Below are 17,286 nucleotides of genomic sequence, written 5' to 3'. Positions count from 1 at the left end.
AATAGGAGTTCAATGGGATCAGCCCCAATATTTGCATTTGTGAAGTCTGAGTGAGTTTTAAATTATCCTGTTGTCGCCTCTTGTTGGCTGTTTACTGACTGGGGATTTTGATCATGCTAGATAAATTTCCTTTCACTTGATCTGTTCAATAAAATGGCAAAAATGACTGGATATGGCAAAAAAGGCTGAAAAGAATCTGTGATTGTACCGACCTCTTTACTGAAAGAAGAGAAGCATAAAGGAGAGAGGGAGAATTTGAGAGGGGCAGGACCTGAGCACACAAACCGAAACAAAGAACTCCTCTTGGTTTTGTGTATATGAAAAAGTTTAAAATCTGTGGGCAAGCCCCCGGTTGGTGAATGTCAATGTAGCTCCATTGAAGTCTCCGGAGCTCTGACGATTTACACCAGCTGAGGTTCTGACCCATAATCTCTTTTGAAATCTTTCTTTTATTCTCCATTGTTCTTATCATTTGTTCCATTTCTCCTTTGTGTATTCTTCCCATTTCTCCTCTGTATGTGGTACTTCACCTCCTTCTGAATGCCTCTGTTCTCCCCCCGCTCAGTCTAAAAGCGGGGGCAGCTCCTCCCTCCCTTCCAGCCGGGAGGGCTTCATACCACTATCAGCACACCACCAAACTGAGCTGTGATTAATCAGGAGGGGCAAGGAGTCCCTGGCATACACCCTGGGAAACCCCCAGCAAACTCAGTCCAGCCAGTTGCCACCCCCATCATCTTTTGAGTCTCTCTGGATGGTGGGTGACCTAAGGGGGCGGGGCCGACAGCTGATCTGAATTTATTTAATGTCATTTTTGTATGTAATGTGCATATAGAACACAGAAGAAAATCCAGACTCAGTTCCATCGTATTAAGTGTGAGCAGTCTCAGCTGAAAACTTCCTATAGGGAGAATGCAGCTTCTTGGAAAGGATTATGATTTCATCCAAAATTGACATCTTAAAAGCATTATTGAAGCAGTATTGGAGGCCCTTTGATTTAAAACCCTGAGTACAGACCAAAAAAAGGAAAGTGAATAAGTTAGTAAAAAGAGAAAATTGAGGAAGGGAGTGATTGAGTTAATACCAATAGTTCAGTAGGATGCAAGTCATGGAGAGGAGGAGGTGATAGCATTGCTCTGAGTCACCTGAAAGAAGAATGTTGGAGGGGCATGCAGAAAAGGAGCTGAAACATGAAATAGACCCAATGGGTTTGGTCAATTTATGGGACTGAAGTGTGAGAGTAGATGAGATGGCCCGTAGAAGCCAAAAGTTTAAAACCAGCCTCTAAATTTTAATGTGGCCAGGTTTTTGGCTTGCATGCCTCATCCCTTGGATACATGCACATGTCTGGACAGTGCCTTGCACAATGGGAAACCCAGTTGGCTTCTCTGTGCTCCTGCAATATACATGTTTAATAATAATAATACATATTTGTATGTAAAAATTGAGTTTGGACAAATACTTGGGTAATACACAATTATAGGTGCTGAGGTGGTTGAAGTTTCTGCAGATTTGGCTCTCGAGATCTTCCTATACTGCACCAAAATATTAAGGATCAGATTGTGCCAGACAAGCTCAGCCCCATGTTAAGCTCAGTGAGCCTTCTTGCCACTCTGGGGAGAGTGTGTGGGAGGATAGTGCTCTAAGAGGTGCATTTTTGTTATAGAGTTTGTTATGGAAATTAAGCAAGGACTATACAAAAAAGCTTGGTTGCTTAACAGTACATGCCAAAAACTGCTGATTATATTTTAGCACCCAGCACATGGTGTCCTTGTGCTTTAGAGTAAGCAGATACGTGTATAACATATAACATATAATTTCATAGCCGTGTAAAATATGCAATACAAATTCCATTCACAAGAGAAAACAGAAGCAGGTCAAATAGCTAGGAGAGATGGGTAGACTGAAATCCCTCTGGGTAGTTCATGACCACAGGGAGACAGTGCAATGTGTACACTTCCCCTGCATGTTGAAGCACTCCCAATGCAGATGGTCTCTCACCTCCGCAAGTTATTGCAAGGAATGGTGCTACAGCCAGGGCCCCACATTTCTGTATTTCCCAGAGTACAGAGCTGCTATTGCGTTTGGTACCTTCATGAAGGGGAGGGAGCTTACAGGAAGGGAGGCTCCTTCTGCATTCTGGCAAGAAAGAATCTGCCCCTATATCTGTGTTCATACGCTACACAAAGGGATTTCAAACCACGCATTTCTTGTGCCTATTTGACCTGCTTCTGTCTTCTGTTCTGAAAGGAATTTGTATGATAGGTTCTTTATACTGCCACAAAATTATGTGCTATATGTCAGCCCGCTTATTCTAAAGTGAAGAACTCCATGCACTATGTGCTAAAATAAAATCTTGCAGATTCCTATAGAGAAATGTTTGGTGTGCATCATTACACAACCAAGCTCTTCGCTAAGTGATACTGTCTGTTAAATTTCAATATCAAATTTCATATGAAAAATATACCCCTTGAGTAGATTTTATTTTGCAATAATGGAAATTTACAGGCATGGTGAAAAATGAAATACTTTTTATTGAGTTGTGAATCTTGGAGCTGAGTAGTCTTGCCTCTCACATATGAGATAAAACCTAATGGTGTGCTGTAGCTATTGCAAAAGCTGTTAAAATGTATGCCCCGTTCTTCTAGATGCATTCACATTTGATCCAAAACATTGCTGGTGTTAAAAATAAGGCAAGTTAGAAAAAGAAAAGTTCAGACCTACAAATATTAACTATGCACAGTAACAATGTATTATGCTATAGAGATGGGCTCAAGCCTCAATACCTGGATCTGGAATGCCCCGACATTGGGGTGTAGCTGGATCTAGGGTTTTGTTTTGGCTTATTATACACAGCATGCACAGCAAATTATAAGGAGAAAATGTGAAGTAGTAGTTGTGGCAAATTATTTGCCACCAGTGCACAAGCTGGAATACGTTTGTGTGAACCATTCTCCCAGTAAGCCTGTTTGCAGATAATTCACAAGCAGGAAAAAAAGGCTGAATACATTTAATGAATTGTTCACTGCAAACCTTTTGCCTTGTTATAGTTAAGATACTGATCATTTTAGACACAAAAGAAAGAGAAAGGAAAAGGACCTCTAACCTTCATGTGGAATTAAAATTACCAAAGTGGAGAGCCCCCAGGGACACACAGTTCAAGTTCTCTCTGAATATTGTAGAGCTGTGCATTCCGTGCTATGCTATCTCAGCAATAGCCAGTGGTAGTTATACTTTAATTAGAGGTACAGAGTGCCTGTGTGAGGTGTCAGGAACAGAGGGTTTTATCTATGAACCTTGACAAGAGGACTTCACTGTACAGCTACCTGAAAGATTTCTAAAACATTTTCAAACATGACAAGTGCTGTGATTTGTGGCAGAGGGATGCAGTTTGATCAAGTGCTTACAAAAATGATCATTCACTTTTTATAACTAATTTAAATGAGCCAGGTTCTCCATTTAAAAATACAGTACACTAGTTCTCTGAAGTGTATATTTTTATCTGTTTTCTGAATTGTTCTTATAATTGTGTCATTATGAACACCCCTGAACTTTTGTTTATAGCTGGCATAGCTCTGATTTACACCAGCTGGGGATTTAGCCCTCTGGAAATAAGCCAGTTTACATCAACTGAGGTTCGAGTCCTCTTTTGGGGTGGGCAAAGGAGGGGATTAAACAATTTAAAATAAATATAGCATTACAGTACGCTACATGGGAGCACTCAGACATATTACATGTTCATCTTACTGCTATGAAAAGACGACATAGAACCTTGCATTCCTATAGCATGATCAAACTGTAGATCTCAAAGCACTTACATATATAATGAATTAAGCCTCACAGCACTCCTGTGAAATCAATAAGCATTATTGTTATTCCCATTTTATAGATGAGGAAATTGAGATACAGAAAGTGACTTTGTCCTGACACATCATAAATCTGTAGGAGTCAGGAATAGAACCCAACTCTTCTGGTCCCCAGGGCTACGTGGCCACAAGCCTGTAGCCTGGCTATTTGTGCAACATTATGAGTTTAGCTTGTTGTAGTTTGCTGGATAACTTTTGCAAAGAGAGGGTAAATTCTGTTTAACTTAGTAAAGGTGGCATTTGAAGGAGCCTGTTCAGTATCACATTTTTTTCAGGGTTGTATTAGTCTTGGTAATCATAAATATATAACAGAATGTCATGATTCCTCTCCCCTGGGTTTTCATTTCTGGAATGCCCCTGGAGTGGCAGGGCTTAATTATGTGGAACTGTATCAATGTAATGTGCCATCGGGTAATGCAAAAATACTCTCTGACAGAATTTTGATTAGATTAACTGAAACAGCATCAGTGAACTCTGTCCGTGGAGGCTGCTAATTGACAGGCTCACCAGGATGGTGTCTTTTCCAATCCAAATTTGAGTGTAATTAAAAAAAAAATTCTTGTGGAGTGCTCTGAATTCTGCATGAAGCCAAACTTTGATATTTTTTTTCTGTGGCTGAGCAGACATGAGACATCATTGTCCATCTCCAGTGTACAATTTAGGATAGTTCTGTCTTGTGATATGTCGGAACTGTCACCTCTTTTGTGATGTGTTCCAAACTTCATTCTGGCTATTTCTAATGATATGTATTCTTTTTTTTTTCTTGCTGCTTCTAGGATTAAAGGCTTCTCTCCAGAGACTGCAGCTCGAGTATGTGGATGTTGTCTTTGCAAATCGACCAGACAATAATACCCCCATGGAAGGTTAGTGAGAGCTTTAACAAAAGATTTTAATGTGATTGATTCTGGATAAATGGCTTGCACCAATCATAGTGGAAAATGAAAATCTATTTACTAAGTACTCAGGTGAGGTAGATTCACTATAAAACACCTCACTCTTGAGACCTTGGAGTCCTTAGTATTTACGCTTATTCTAAATGCATTCACCTCTCTTAAACAGGAAGGTATTGAGGATGGTTTGTATTGCTGGGGTGGCTTTAATGCTGTTCATTTCCCCAAGTTTATATCCTTTTTCTGATTTCATCAAACATACCTAAAATGAATTTGTGTTTGAATCTTGTGCCAAATTTCTTCATGCCAAATGAAATCTGCCTGCCCATTCCTATAATGTAATAAATCTTTTGCCCTGTTTATGTTTTCAGGATGTGCCTGTGATATTAAGTTTAAAATGGTTTCTGAGGCGCCCATTTTAGGGCCAGTTTGTGAATGCCTCACTGCCATTGGTGAGCAGTAATTCCCATTGACTTCAGTGGCAGTACTCAAGCAAGTACCTGCTTGCCAATGGAAATAAGGGGTTCAAAATTTGGCCCTCAGTGAAGGTATGCTGTATAGCTCAATGCCATAACTTTATTCTTACTTCAAAACCAGATCAAATAGATTGCATTTTTTCTGGGCAGTAGACAGTTGGAACTCTTCTCTGGTCTTCCACTCATAACGGACGTGATTCTGCTCCCATTGAAATTGGTGACAAAACTCCTATTGACTTCTATGGTGCAGGATGAGGACTGATAAAAAAAAAAAATTCTCCGGGTGATCAGTGATGTTAGCTTGAATTACGAGATAGTATGATCCAGAATGCAGCACTTAATATAGGGGAGGCATCATGGGTAAAATTAGGGTAAATTATATTTTTAATTATGATCCATGGGCTGGAGCGACATAGTTTGTGACCAAGGTTCTACCACTATGGGGCTACCACAGATGATAAGTGGAGGTTGGTAGAAGATCAAGGGTAGCGTGTGGCCCTTCCAGGCCTTGTCCAGACTCGAATTTGAAGGTGTGATGTTAGATAACATCTGCTAACAAACTTGTTTTTAAAGTACAGTGAGTACAAGGCACCCTCACTTCAATGCTAGGGGAAACCTCAGTTTGTCTTGACCAGTTAGCATGCATTAAAGGCAGTGTGCCTTGACTGTGCTAGACTTTTAAACCATGTTTGTTAGCATGTGTTAGCTGGCACGTGCTAACATCACACTTTTAAATCCTAGTCTCAAGAAATCCATAGTTGACAAAGTCACTGTTACATTCAGTGGAGGAAAATGACTGCTATTCCAGCCCTTTGTTGAGTTGTTCATTTGCATAGTCAGTTGCCTGATTTGCATGCACAATTATGGTAATTAGACATGTAAATCAGGAACACAGTCATCTGAAAATCTGGCCTTTGAATTATAATTAAACTTCAGAGTTAGCACCCTATTGAATGGAGACCATTAACACTTCTCTTAGCTGTCAGGTGTTTTTCAACCTCATGTAGCCCTACACAGGTTCCAGTTAAGAATATTATCTTCTCAACCATTAGAACTAAAAACTTAATTAAAAAAAACAAACAAACCTTGCAGTCTGCAGAATCTGATTCTGTCATGGGTGGTAGAATAACTACATTAAACAGCCCAGGACTTTGATAACCCTGTTCTAAATTGTTAGCTTGAAATTCAGAGGTTTTGAAGCCCATGTGTTAACTAAGATAGGCTCCAGTTTGAACTCTAAATGGATTACATTAGCGTTAGACTGACTGACAACTCCCAGCAGCTAGAAGATGAGGAAATTGGCTTGAGATTTTAAGACAAGGGGAGATTTACTGATGGGTGATAAGGTCAAAAAATATGACATGTTGTATCTTGGAGGGAGAAATAAACATTTTGCTCAGTCAATTATAATATAAGACAGTGTAGAGAGTATTTTATGTGTAAGCATGTTATGGCTGCTCTCACTTATGGCCTTCATGTTCTTTATGGAGCAACAGAAGAAACCATAAGTGACTTTCTGAGTCACTGTTGTTGTTGTTGGCTGTATTTAGAAAGTATCTGGGCCTAGCTCGGAAATGAACAATTCACCAACCAATGTGGCCTACATTAGAGCACAGCAGACATGGGCAAATATTGCAAAACTTTGCTATGAATATTTGGTTCACTCTTCTAAATAAATTCACTTTGACTGTGTTTTGTGCTTTGTGTGTGTGTTCACTTTCTGAGAATGTTCTAACAAATGGGTTTACTGGATCATGATGTTCATGCAAATAGCACATTTTAAGTGATTATTGGAGAATATTCTTGGGAAGTGAATTCTGAAGTTGTCAATATGACAAGCCAGAAACCTGATTCTAAGAGTTATGTTCATTCAGCATAGGCACAGGGACTGTCTTTTTGTTATGTGTTTACACAGCATCTACCACGGTAAGGTCTCGGTCCATGACTGGGACTTCTGGCTGCTACCCCAATACAAATAATAAATAATAATGAAACATTATGTGGTCTATGTATCCACCCAAAACTAAGCCACTCAACTAAAATTTTGAATATTTGCAATGAACTGTTTGAATGAGCTATAGCTGAAATTTTTGTCAAGTAATTCTGAATAATTATTGAATTTGAGAGAGTTGTGAGATGTTTGACAACAACTTGCAAACAGAAAATAGGTGAATAGACAAGATGTTCACTGTGAATTCTTCATCCAACTCTGCTACAGAATACAAAACTTCTACAACCAAATTGGAAATTCATCCATTTAACAACTCTGCAAGAACAGTCCTTGAGTGTTTCATAGATTCGTAGATTCCAAGGCCAGAAGAGACCATTGTGATCATCTAGTCTGACTTCCTCTATAATGGAATACATAGAACTTCCCCAAAATAATTCCTAGAGCAGATATTTTAGTAAAACAACCAATCTTGATTTAAAAATTGGTCAGTGATGGAGAATCCATCACAAATCTTGTTCCAGTGATTAATTACTCTCACTGTTAAAAAAATGTATCCTTTATTTTCAGTCTGAATATGTCTAGGTTCAACTTTCAGACCTGGGGTTATATTATACCTTTCTGTGTTACAATAAAGAGCCCATTATCTAATATTTGTTCCCCATGTAGGTACTTACAGACTGTAATCCAGTCACCTCTTAACCTTCTTTCTGTTAAGCTAAATAGATTGAGCTCCTTGAATGTGTCACTATAAGGCATGTATTCTAACCCTTTAATCATTCTTGTTACTCTTCTCTGAACCCTCTCCTTCTTCAAATGTGGACACCAGAACTGGACACAGTATTCCAGCAGCAGTCACCCCGTGCCAAATACCGAGGTAAAATAACCTCTCCACTCCAACTCGAGATTCCCCTGGTTATGCATCCAAGGATTGCATTAGCTCTTTTGGCACAACATCACATTGGGAGCTCATGTTTAGCTAATTATCTACTATGACCCCCAAATTTTTTTCAGAGTCACTGCTTCTCAGGATAGAGTCCCCCATCCTGTAAATATGGCCTATATTCTTTGTTCTTAAATGTACAGATTTATATTTAGCCATATTAAAAACATTAATGCATTAGTATCCCTCAGTGGACAGGGTTAGTCTCTACCTAGATGGATTATCACCTATCTCACACCTGAACGGGCATAAGAAACCAATAGAATTGCAGAATTTTGAATGCTGACACAAATGATCTTGCGGCTCCACTTCCCCAATTATATTCTGCCTCACAGGATGAGCAGCATGCTGTGTATCAGAATTTTCCTTAGGCTACTTGTACCCCCTCGACTTGGTTTAGTCTTCCCATGGGGGTGTAAAAAGTGGTTGAAAACCAGAGAAGTCTAAGAGGAAAACAAATAAATGATGTTCTTGTGACGAGTTAGACGAAGGTTTCTAACCATCAGAAGAGTGAAGTTTTGGAACAGCCTTCCAAGGGAAGCAGTGGGGGCAAAAGATTTATCTGGCTTTAAGATTAAACTCAATAAGATGGTATGATGGGGATAACATGGGTTTGGTAATTAAATATTCATGGTAAATAGGCCCAATGGCCTGTGATGGGATATTAGATGGGGTGGGATCTGAGTTACCCAGGAAAGAATTTTCTGTAGTATCTGGCTGATGAATCTTGCCCATATGCTCAGGGTTTAGCTGATTGCCATATTTGGGGTCGGGAAGGAATTTTCCTCCAGAGTAGACTGGAAGAGGCCCTGGAGGTTTTTTGCCTTCCTCTGTAGCATGGGGCACGGGTCACTTGCTGGAGGATTCTCTGCTCCTTGAAGTCTTTAAACCACGATTTGAGGACTTCAATAGCTCGACATGGGTGAGAGGTTTTTTGCAGGAGTGTTGGGTGGGATTCTGTGGCCTGCGTTGTGCAGGTGGTCAGACAAGATGATCATAATGGTCCCTTTTGACCTAAATATCTATGAATCTAGGTCACACCATCCATTCTGACTGCGTCTCTGCCTCTCATGCCAAACTTCTCATCATGGTTATCTCATGTAATCTGCAACCCCCAGCTTCAACTGTAAGAAGCAGAGATCAGCTGTTAGGCCAGAATCTGATAAGTGTGTAACCCCATGAGACTTCAAAACAAGATTTTCCTTTGAGATTTAACTCATCCTCTGTCCTTCCTGCTGGAGAGGCCTTTCCATTACTCTGCAGTGTTGCCAATGACCTCTTACTGTACAGACCTAAGTAAACAGTCTTATCTAATGAGGACAGGCTCAGAGAAAAAGTTCCTGACCAGTCTGTGTTATGTCCTCCAAGACCTGTCTGTCTGAAGCCAAAATATCATTAAGCTGCTGTCCCCAGTGGATCCAAAGTTATTTCATAGAATGCAGTAGGCCAATTGTGCAGTGCCTTGCATGGAGTGGAGGGAATTCCTTCCTGAACCTACAAGTTCATTCTCTAGATGGATGTATCTACACCATAGAACAGATTAACTGAGTAGGAAGGATTGCTAGCATAGTGTGCACCGGAATGTTGTCACAACCCCTTCTTTGGCTCTAATGACAGCTTGTATACGTCAAAAGATAGAAAAGTAAATTGATTCCACTTGAATCATTAAAGACAATCTGCAATATTAGCATCAGCAGAATTATAGTTTCTCTACAGCATTCTACAACCCTAGATTTCTGGAGGAGGGAGGCTTGAGGGAGGGATTTGACTATGAATGGTGTGGTGTTTACTCTTTTCATGTACTTTTTTTTTTAATGGTTCACCTAGTAAGCTGCTTCTATCCCACAGCATCTGTTGAGCCATCTGTCAGTTCTGCAATATCTGGCATGCACAGTACATGTTAAACTTCCTTGGGGGGGGGGAAAAATAAACCCACAGTCATTCCTGATTCCTACTCCTTATTTATTCCTGTTTTTCCCAATATTCTCAATGTTAGTACCACAAGTAAATAAAACTATCCTTTGCTTGCTCGCTTCCATGATACAAAGCACAGTGAAACCTTTGAAATAAATAGTTATCCAGTCACAGCAGAGAGAAGAAATTCCTTCTAATATGCACAGTTATATAGGATTCCAGAGAATGGCAGGATATGCAGCTAGAATTTAATGGTAAGGACACAGTAGTTTTTTTAAGGAAGTCAGTAGTTTCAAAGTTCCATGCACATTCTTCAGTTCTTGTTCTTTTCATTAAAGCTGCAGTTGTCGTCCTAGGGTGCTGCTTTGGTTCCAGTGGAAAGTGGTTTATAGGCTGTAAAAGAGTATGTACATACCATTCAGTAAATTCAGTAATCTTAAGGCATACATTGTTTATAGTACCAGTGGCCAAAATGTCGGGAACTTACATGTGAGTAAATAACATTATCGTGTTGTTACTTTATGGGTGGCCAAAATGTAGGGAATTTTGTCTGTCAATAAATGGTAAATAATAAATGCCTTAAAACTATTGAATACCACTCCCTTAGCCTGCCCATCCAAAAAATCCAGAAATCCAAATCCAGTATGCTGTATTTCTGAAGTAGGGCCAGGCAAACTAGTTTAGGAATAAGAACCAACCTCCTGTATTAATAGTATAGAACTCAACCTAAAAGTTCTGAAATTTTAACTTTTGTTTTCCTTACCCTCTTCCTTAACCAGAACTGCCAAAATACTGGAAGGGCCATTCCTGGGGTATTTCCAGACTGATTGGAAACAGGAATCACCAGAAATCCTGAGTTAAAATCATTTCTCATAAGATTCCTAGCCATCTATTTGTTGATGCAGGAGGTTCTTCTTTGAATGCTTGCTCATTTCCATTCCATGTTAGGTGTGTGTGTGCGGCGTGCACAGTTGCTGGAGATTTTTTCCTCAGTGCTGTTCGTGGGGCTGGCTCTAGCGTGCTCTGATGCCGCATGCTCATGCACCGGTATAAGGGACCCAGCCAGCTCCGCACCCTCTCAGTTCCTTCTTACTGCCCGTGATGGTTGCTGGAATAGCTCCTCCTACTTCAGCAAACTCTTACTCAGTGGTCTTATTTTAGTCCTTTTCCCTTGTTTCTCTATCCCAGTTCTTTATTTTCTCAGTTTGGACTGTTGTAGGTCAGTTGTATATAGCTAGCCAGCACGTCTCACCCTGTTAATGGAGTTTCATCTACTACGATGCCAGAGTATTCTTCGGTCCCCAGTTTCAAGTCCTGTGCTTCCTGCACAAGCCCATGCCTGTGAGTGACCCACACTCCAGTTGTCGGAGAGAGACTCATATCAGGGACCACTGCCAGATCTGTCCGGACTTCAAGCCCCATACGAAGGACAGGGAGGCCAGATTGATGTCCCTCCTGACGGAGGCAGTGCTCCGTCCCTCATTGGAGCTGAGATGGCTTGACTCGGAACCCAGTAGCTCAGCATCGGTGTGACATGTTCCTCCTGCTATGAGAGTATCTTGGCACCATTCTTCTTCACTGATGCTAAAGAAAAAACATCAGAAGCAGCTGGCCAAGAGGAGACGTTTCCCAACTCTGAAGAGAGCCAAGCACAGGGAGTGCAGGGGGAGTGTGACCTGAGTCTGGCCACTCCTCTGCCCCCACTCTGAGGGTGACGCCGTCGACTCCATCTCATATGCAGGCTCTGTGGAGTCAAGTCCTGGACCATCGCTAGCACCAGAGGGGCAATGTGGCACCAGCAGGATCACAGTACCATCTACTCCGGAGGTGTTCATTGTGGCCAAGGAGCTGCTGGCGCTATCAGTAGCCATCGCAAGTGGAACAAGTGGTGGCAGCAGTGAGCAAAAAGGAGCATGTAGTCTCGGGCTCCCGTTCAGTACCAGCCTCCTTGGTACTGTGGAAGTATAACATTGTATAAGTATAACATTGTATAAGGGGACATGCTGGATACATTGTATATGAGAGGGCATGCCAAAACATGGTACAAAGTATCTGAGGGAGCACACGTAGGGACAGTTAGCTTTTGAATGGAGAAGCAATTAAGATAGAGCCAGCACGTCTAAGAAGCAGGCATAAGAATGGAAGGTGTGAAGGGCAATTAGTTAAGTTAACTGGAAGCTGTTAAAGGAGATTGTTAAGGGTGGCAGGTAATTGAAGATACGTGACTGGTCTCAGGGATCTCGAAGGGTGGTGACTAAAATCTTTTTCTTCTTTTGTCTGTAACTTCTCTGTAACTTGTTCTCCAAAAAACTGTATAAATTAAGAGACACAAGCCCCACTCGGGGGGCTCACTTCTAAATGTATTAGCAGAGCAGCTTTGCTAATAAAACAGAGTGGTCTGATAAATTGTGAGTCTGAGTCAAACTTTGACAGTACCATCTAGAGGGAAACTGTCCCTGCTTGCCTCTACGCAGGTCTTCCCACCTTGGCACTGTTCCCTGGCCCCCGATGGGTACTGCCCCTCCATGGTCTCCGGAGGATGGCTGTAGTGGGGCAGCTCCCCCGCTCCTGTGAAAGGCTAGGGGAAGCAGCCACAGCAGGGGCCACGCCCCAATCAGAGCTGTGAGACAGGAGCTAAGTCAGTCTCTCTCTAGCAGTGGAGAGAGAAGAACCTTGGGAGCAGGGTACCAGAGGTAGAGAAATGCTGGGGAAAGGCAAGAGAAGCTGGGGAGCTCCAGCCTGGCAACTCCCCAGGCCTTGTGCAAGGCCTAAAAAGAGGTACTGGACTGCAGGGAAAGGCAGCAGGTCCAAACCCCCCTTGCCAGTGATGAGTGGTTTACAGACTTCAGTCTGCCTAGTGTGTGGGGGCTAGATGATGACTGGCGGTAGTCAGTGAGGCAAGGTGGGGATAAAGGGTTGGGGGTCCCCCTGGGAGGGGAGACCCAGACTGTGGATTACTGCTGGGGGCGGAACCCTGAGGAAAAGGGACACGGGGGTCTGGGAGGGACATGGGGGCCAGTGGCAGGTGCGACACCGGCCAGGAGGAGGCGCTCCGTACCCTGGAAACCTAATTCCCAAGATGACCAGCAGGAGGCGCTGCGCTGGTGAGTCTCCCTTCGCTACAATGGCCCATTGTCAGACTCAGAAGTGGGGTTGCATTCCCACTCAAGGAACCATTTGCCAGTTTTCCCCTGATCAGCCCTACCCCCAAGTTGGTGGATCCAAGCGCAGGGGTACCACTGAGTACTTGGCGCAGTGGGCACTGGCCTATGCAGATGTCATGTCCATTTTGGAACACATGGGGGATTCCCCGATACAAGGGCCCTCTTCCAGATGCTCATACTCTGTAGTCTCAGAAAGAAGAGAGGCCCTGTCCCTCTCACCGGCACCCAACCTGCACTCCTGTACCGAGCCAGTATAGAGCCTTAGGACCTAGATCGATGGACCCAGTTGGTGCAGAAGGAGAAGAAGAGAACCCCCTGCCGGTACAGGCATCTTCTTCTTCATGCCTGGATGAGGCAGTGTCTGGGGCGTGTGTATCCCCCCACACAATGACTTCACAGCTCACCAGGAGCTGTTGAAAAGAGTGGCCTTGAAACTTGGGCTGGAAGTGGAGGTAGTCAAAGAATCCTCCCGCAGCCTGGTCAAATTTTGACCACTGCAGGCCCTTTGAAAGTGACCCTCCCTCTCAATGGGACCATTATAAGACCAGTTAAAGCCCTGTGACAAACCCCATCCTCCCGGCCTCCTATCACAAAAAGGGTTGAAAAGAAATACTTTGTTCCCGCTCTAGGCTGTGGATACTTGGTCTCTGAGGCCAATGAGAGGGACAGACAGAGTTAGCAAGGAGTGACCTCCAAACCACAGGATGCAAAGAGACTAGACCTTTTTGGCAGAAAGGTTTATTCTACAGGGAGTCTACCGCTCTGCATCTCCAACCAGCAGACATTGCTGGGGAGATACAGTGTTAATGTTTGGGAGTTGATGTTGAAGGACTCTGTTCCCCAACTGTCAAGACAGGAGTTCTATGCGCTGGTGGACAAAGGGAAATCTGTGGCCAGGGCCTCCCTACGGGCTACCCTGGATGTGGCAGTTTTGGCAGCTAGATTCATGGTGTCTACAGTGGTCATGTGCAGATATTCTTGGCTCCAATCCACATCTCTGCCAACAGAGGTCCAACAGTCCATCCAGGACCTGCCATTTGAAGTCACTTCACTCTTCTCTGAACAAATGGATGCGAAGCTTCACAGCCTGAAGGCTTCTAGAGCCACCCTCAAGCCCCTGGGTCTCTGTGCCTGGTGTCTTCGATGAAACACTGCAGGCTTCAAAAACTGGTCCACTTCTCAGCTCCACCACTGTGCTAGGACCCGTTTAAGAAGCAAAAGGGGGCTATAAACCCAGACAACTGCTCCCACCTGCTTCAGCCTCGCTACCGGGCCCTCACTCACAGATACTTGGGAAGCTCCAAGCAGAACTTTTGATGGGGTGCCTGAGGGCATTATACCAGTTCCTGTACTGGATCCTGCCCCCTTTTCGTTTTCAGACCGTTTCTCCCGCTTCAGCGCGACGTGGTCCCTCATCACCTCAAACTGCTACGTACTGAGTACGGTGGAGGAAGATTACACTTTCCAGTTTATTTCCATCCCTTCCTTCTATCCCTCTTCCCCATCCCTCTTCAGGGCCCTTCTCATGAGCCACTTTTAGACCAGGAGGCGCAAGCCCTCTTCCAGGTAGGGGCTGTGGAGGAGATACCTCAGAGCTTGAGATGGAAAGGGTTTTAGTCCCTTTATTTCTTAATCCCAAAGGCCCAGGGGGGTCTCAGACCTGTCCTAGACCTTTGTTTCCTTAACAATTATCTCAAGAAACTGAAGTTCCACATGGTCTCCCTGGATCCAGGGGACTGATATGTTATTGCCTCCCTGGATCCAGGGGACTGGTATGTTGCCCTCAACTTAAAAGATGCCTATTTTCATATTTCCATATTTTTGGGCTACAGAAGATTTCTCAGTTTTATCATGAACCAGACCCATTACCAGTTCACCACCCTCCCCTTTGGCCTGTCAGCAGCCCCTCGGGTATTCACAAAATCCATAGCAGTGGTGGCAGCCTTCCTCAGAAGGTGAGGAGTGCAAATGTTCCCTTACCTCAATGACTGGCTGATCAAGGGATGGTCCAAGGCCCAGGTGAGGGCCAGCATCCACCTGGTCTAAGCTACTTTCCAAGCCCTGGGCCTGCTAATAAACAAGCAGAAGTCAATGCTCATCCCCGTTCAGAGGATAGAGTTCATTGGTGCAGTGTTTGATTCCACCTGGGGCAGAGCATTCCTCTGAGAGGCTTGCTTCCAGGTAATATCTCTGATATTGCAGATCAAGGCCCACCCCATCATAACAGGCCATTTCTGCCTCAGACTATTGGCTCATATGGCCCCATGCACATACGTGATACAGCATGCGAGACTGCGCCTCAGACCCTTTCAACTGTGTCTGGCCTTGGTGCACTCACCAAACTGTCATCATTTGGACTTTGTGCTTACAGTTTCCACCCAGGTCTTCACCTCCCTGGATTGGTAGAGGATCCCCCAGTTGGTGGTCTTGGGTGTTCCCTTCATCAGTTCCCAACCCCCAGTATCCTTAATCTCGGTGACTTGAGCACTTCAGGACTCAGGGCCTATGGTCTCAGGAGGAGCTCTCCCTACACATAAATGTCAGAGAGCTCAGAGCGGTCCTCCTAGCATGCCAGGTGTTTCTACCCCAGATTGCACGCAAAGTTGTATGAGTCCTTACAGACAACATGGCAGCCATGTTTTACATCAACAAGCAGGGAGGGGCACACTCTTCCCCACAGTGTCAAGAGGCCATTCGCTTGTGGGAATTCTGCGTGATACACTCAGTCCACCTCGAAGCTTCTCACCTTCTGGGAGCCTGGAACAATCTGGCAGATTACCTCAACAGCTATTCATCTACATGATCTCTCCAGACTGGAGAATTTCCAGGCCTGGAGAATTTTATGTGGGTCTTGAGAAATAAACAAATTTTTTTGAGCGATTAAGATAATCTAATTCAATTTACCTGTGACTGAGAACAGGTTTGACCCTTTGGAGCATGTCAGAGTTTCTCATTGAATCATGCAAATTAGCAAGGAAAAAGCCTCTGAGTCATCTAGTCCACTCTCTGCCAAAGCTGGATTGCTCCCAGAAGTTCTAAGGTGTATCAAATCACTTAAAATTCTTATGTTAGGCATTGGACAGCTGAGTTAAATTTTTTTCAGAAGACTAATTAATTTACATTCAGAAAATCCGTTGGTGCAGATGATTGTAGTCTCCAAGGAGACAGACAAAACTCTGCTAATCTAAAAAGGTGAGACTCATAGTTACTATTATCAAAAAGTAATTTTTTCTGTACCCAAAGCCAGTGGCTCTCATCTTTCCAGACTATCGTACCCCTTTCAGGAGTCTGTCTTGCAAATTCCCAAGTTTCACCTCACTTAAAAACTACTTGCTTACAAAATCAGACGTAAAAATATGGAGGCGTTACAGCACACTGTTACTGAAAAATTGCAGACTTTCTCATTTTTACCATATAATTATAAAATAAATCAATTGGAATATAAATATCATACTTACATTTCAGTGTATAATATATAGAGCAGTATCAACGAGTCATTGTTTGTATAAAATTTTAGTTTGTAGTGACTTTGCTCGTGCTCTTTATGTAGCCTATCTAGGGGAGTTTATGTACCCCTGGAAGACCTCTGTGTACCCCGGTTGAAAACCACTGCCCTAAGCAAATACTAGAACGTTTTTATAATGAAAGTAATTCCATATCAGGTGCAGTATTCAACCCACATTTATTTATGAAAGGCTCAAATTAGTTCACTTAAGAACTAATCCCCTTGTTTCCCTTCCTCTCAACTCCCAATATTGTCATTGTTTCATTTCCCACATCCCTTGGTGACTCTCCAGAGTGCCAGGTCCTCTTTTACCTTCCCCAACAACCCTCTAACAATTTCCCTTCCTCCCTCTCTCTCTCACTACCACTAAAAAGTGGGGGTAGGCCATGTGCCATGTGAATTACGGCTACTGAGTTTGCTAGTGCAGACAGTGTCCAGTAGGCTCCTCATTTCTGTGAGTCATCTGTACAAATGCACAGCCCACTATGCTCAGTTTAAGCAGCCTCGCTGGTTGGCTCTGGATTCCCAGTTAAAATCTCAGGAGTTCTGTAATGGCAAGTACTCTGTGGCTGAATTAAAAAAA

At 43.2% G+C, this 17,286-nt stretch overlaps 1 protein-coding gene across 3 annotated transcripts in view; it reads left to right on the top strand.

Annotated features, from left to right (window-relative positions):
• The window catches only part of KCNAB1 (potassium voltage-gated channel subfamily A regulatory beta subunit 1), a 234,984-nt gene that overhangs the window by 190,814 nt on the left and 26,884 nt on the right, over positions 1-17,286 (top strand). For all 3 annotated transcript variants that reach the window (XM_073359609.1, XM_073359610.1, XM_073359611.1), the window contains exon 8: positions 4,640-4,726. In XM_073359609.1, coding sequence (XP_073215710.1) covers positions 4,640-4,726 — 87 coding nt within the window. The remainder of the gene's footprint in view (positions 1-4,639; positions 4,727-17,286) is intronic.

The sequence above is a fragment of the Lepidochelys kempii genome, chromosome 9 (assembly GCF_965140265.1).
Source record: "Lepidochelys kempii isolate rLepKem1 chromosome 9, rLepKem1.hap2, whole genome shotgun sequence".
Taxonomy (NCBI): Eukaryota; Metazoa; Chordata; order Testudines; family Cheloniidae; genus Lepidochelys; species Lepidochelys kempii.
Note: the sequence above shows the minus strand (reverse complement) of the source record. Positions and strands in the feature narration are given on the sequence as shown.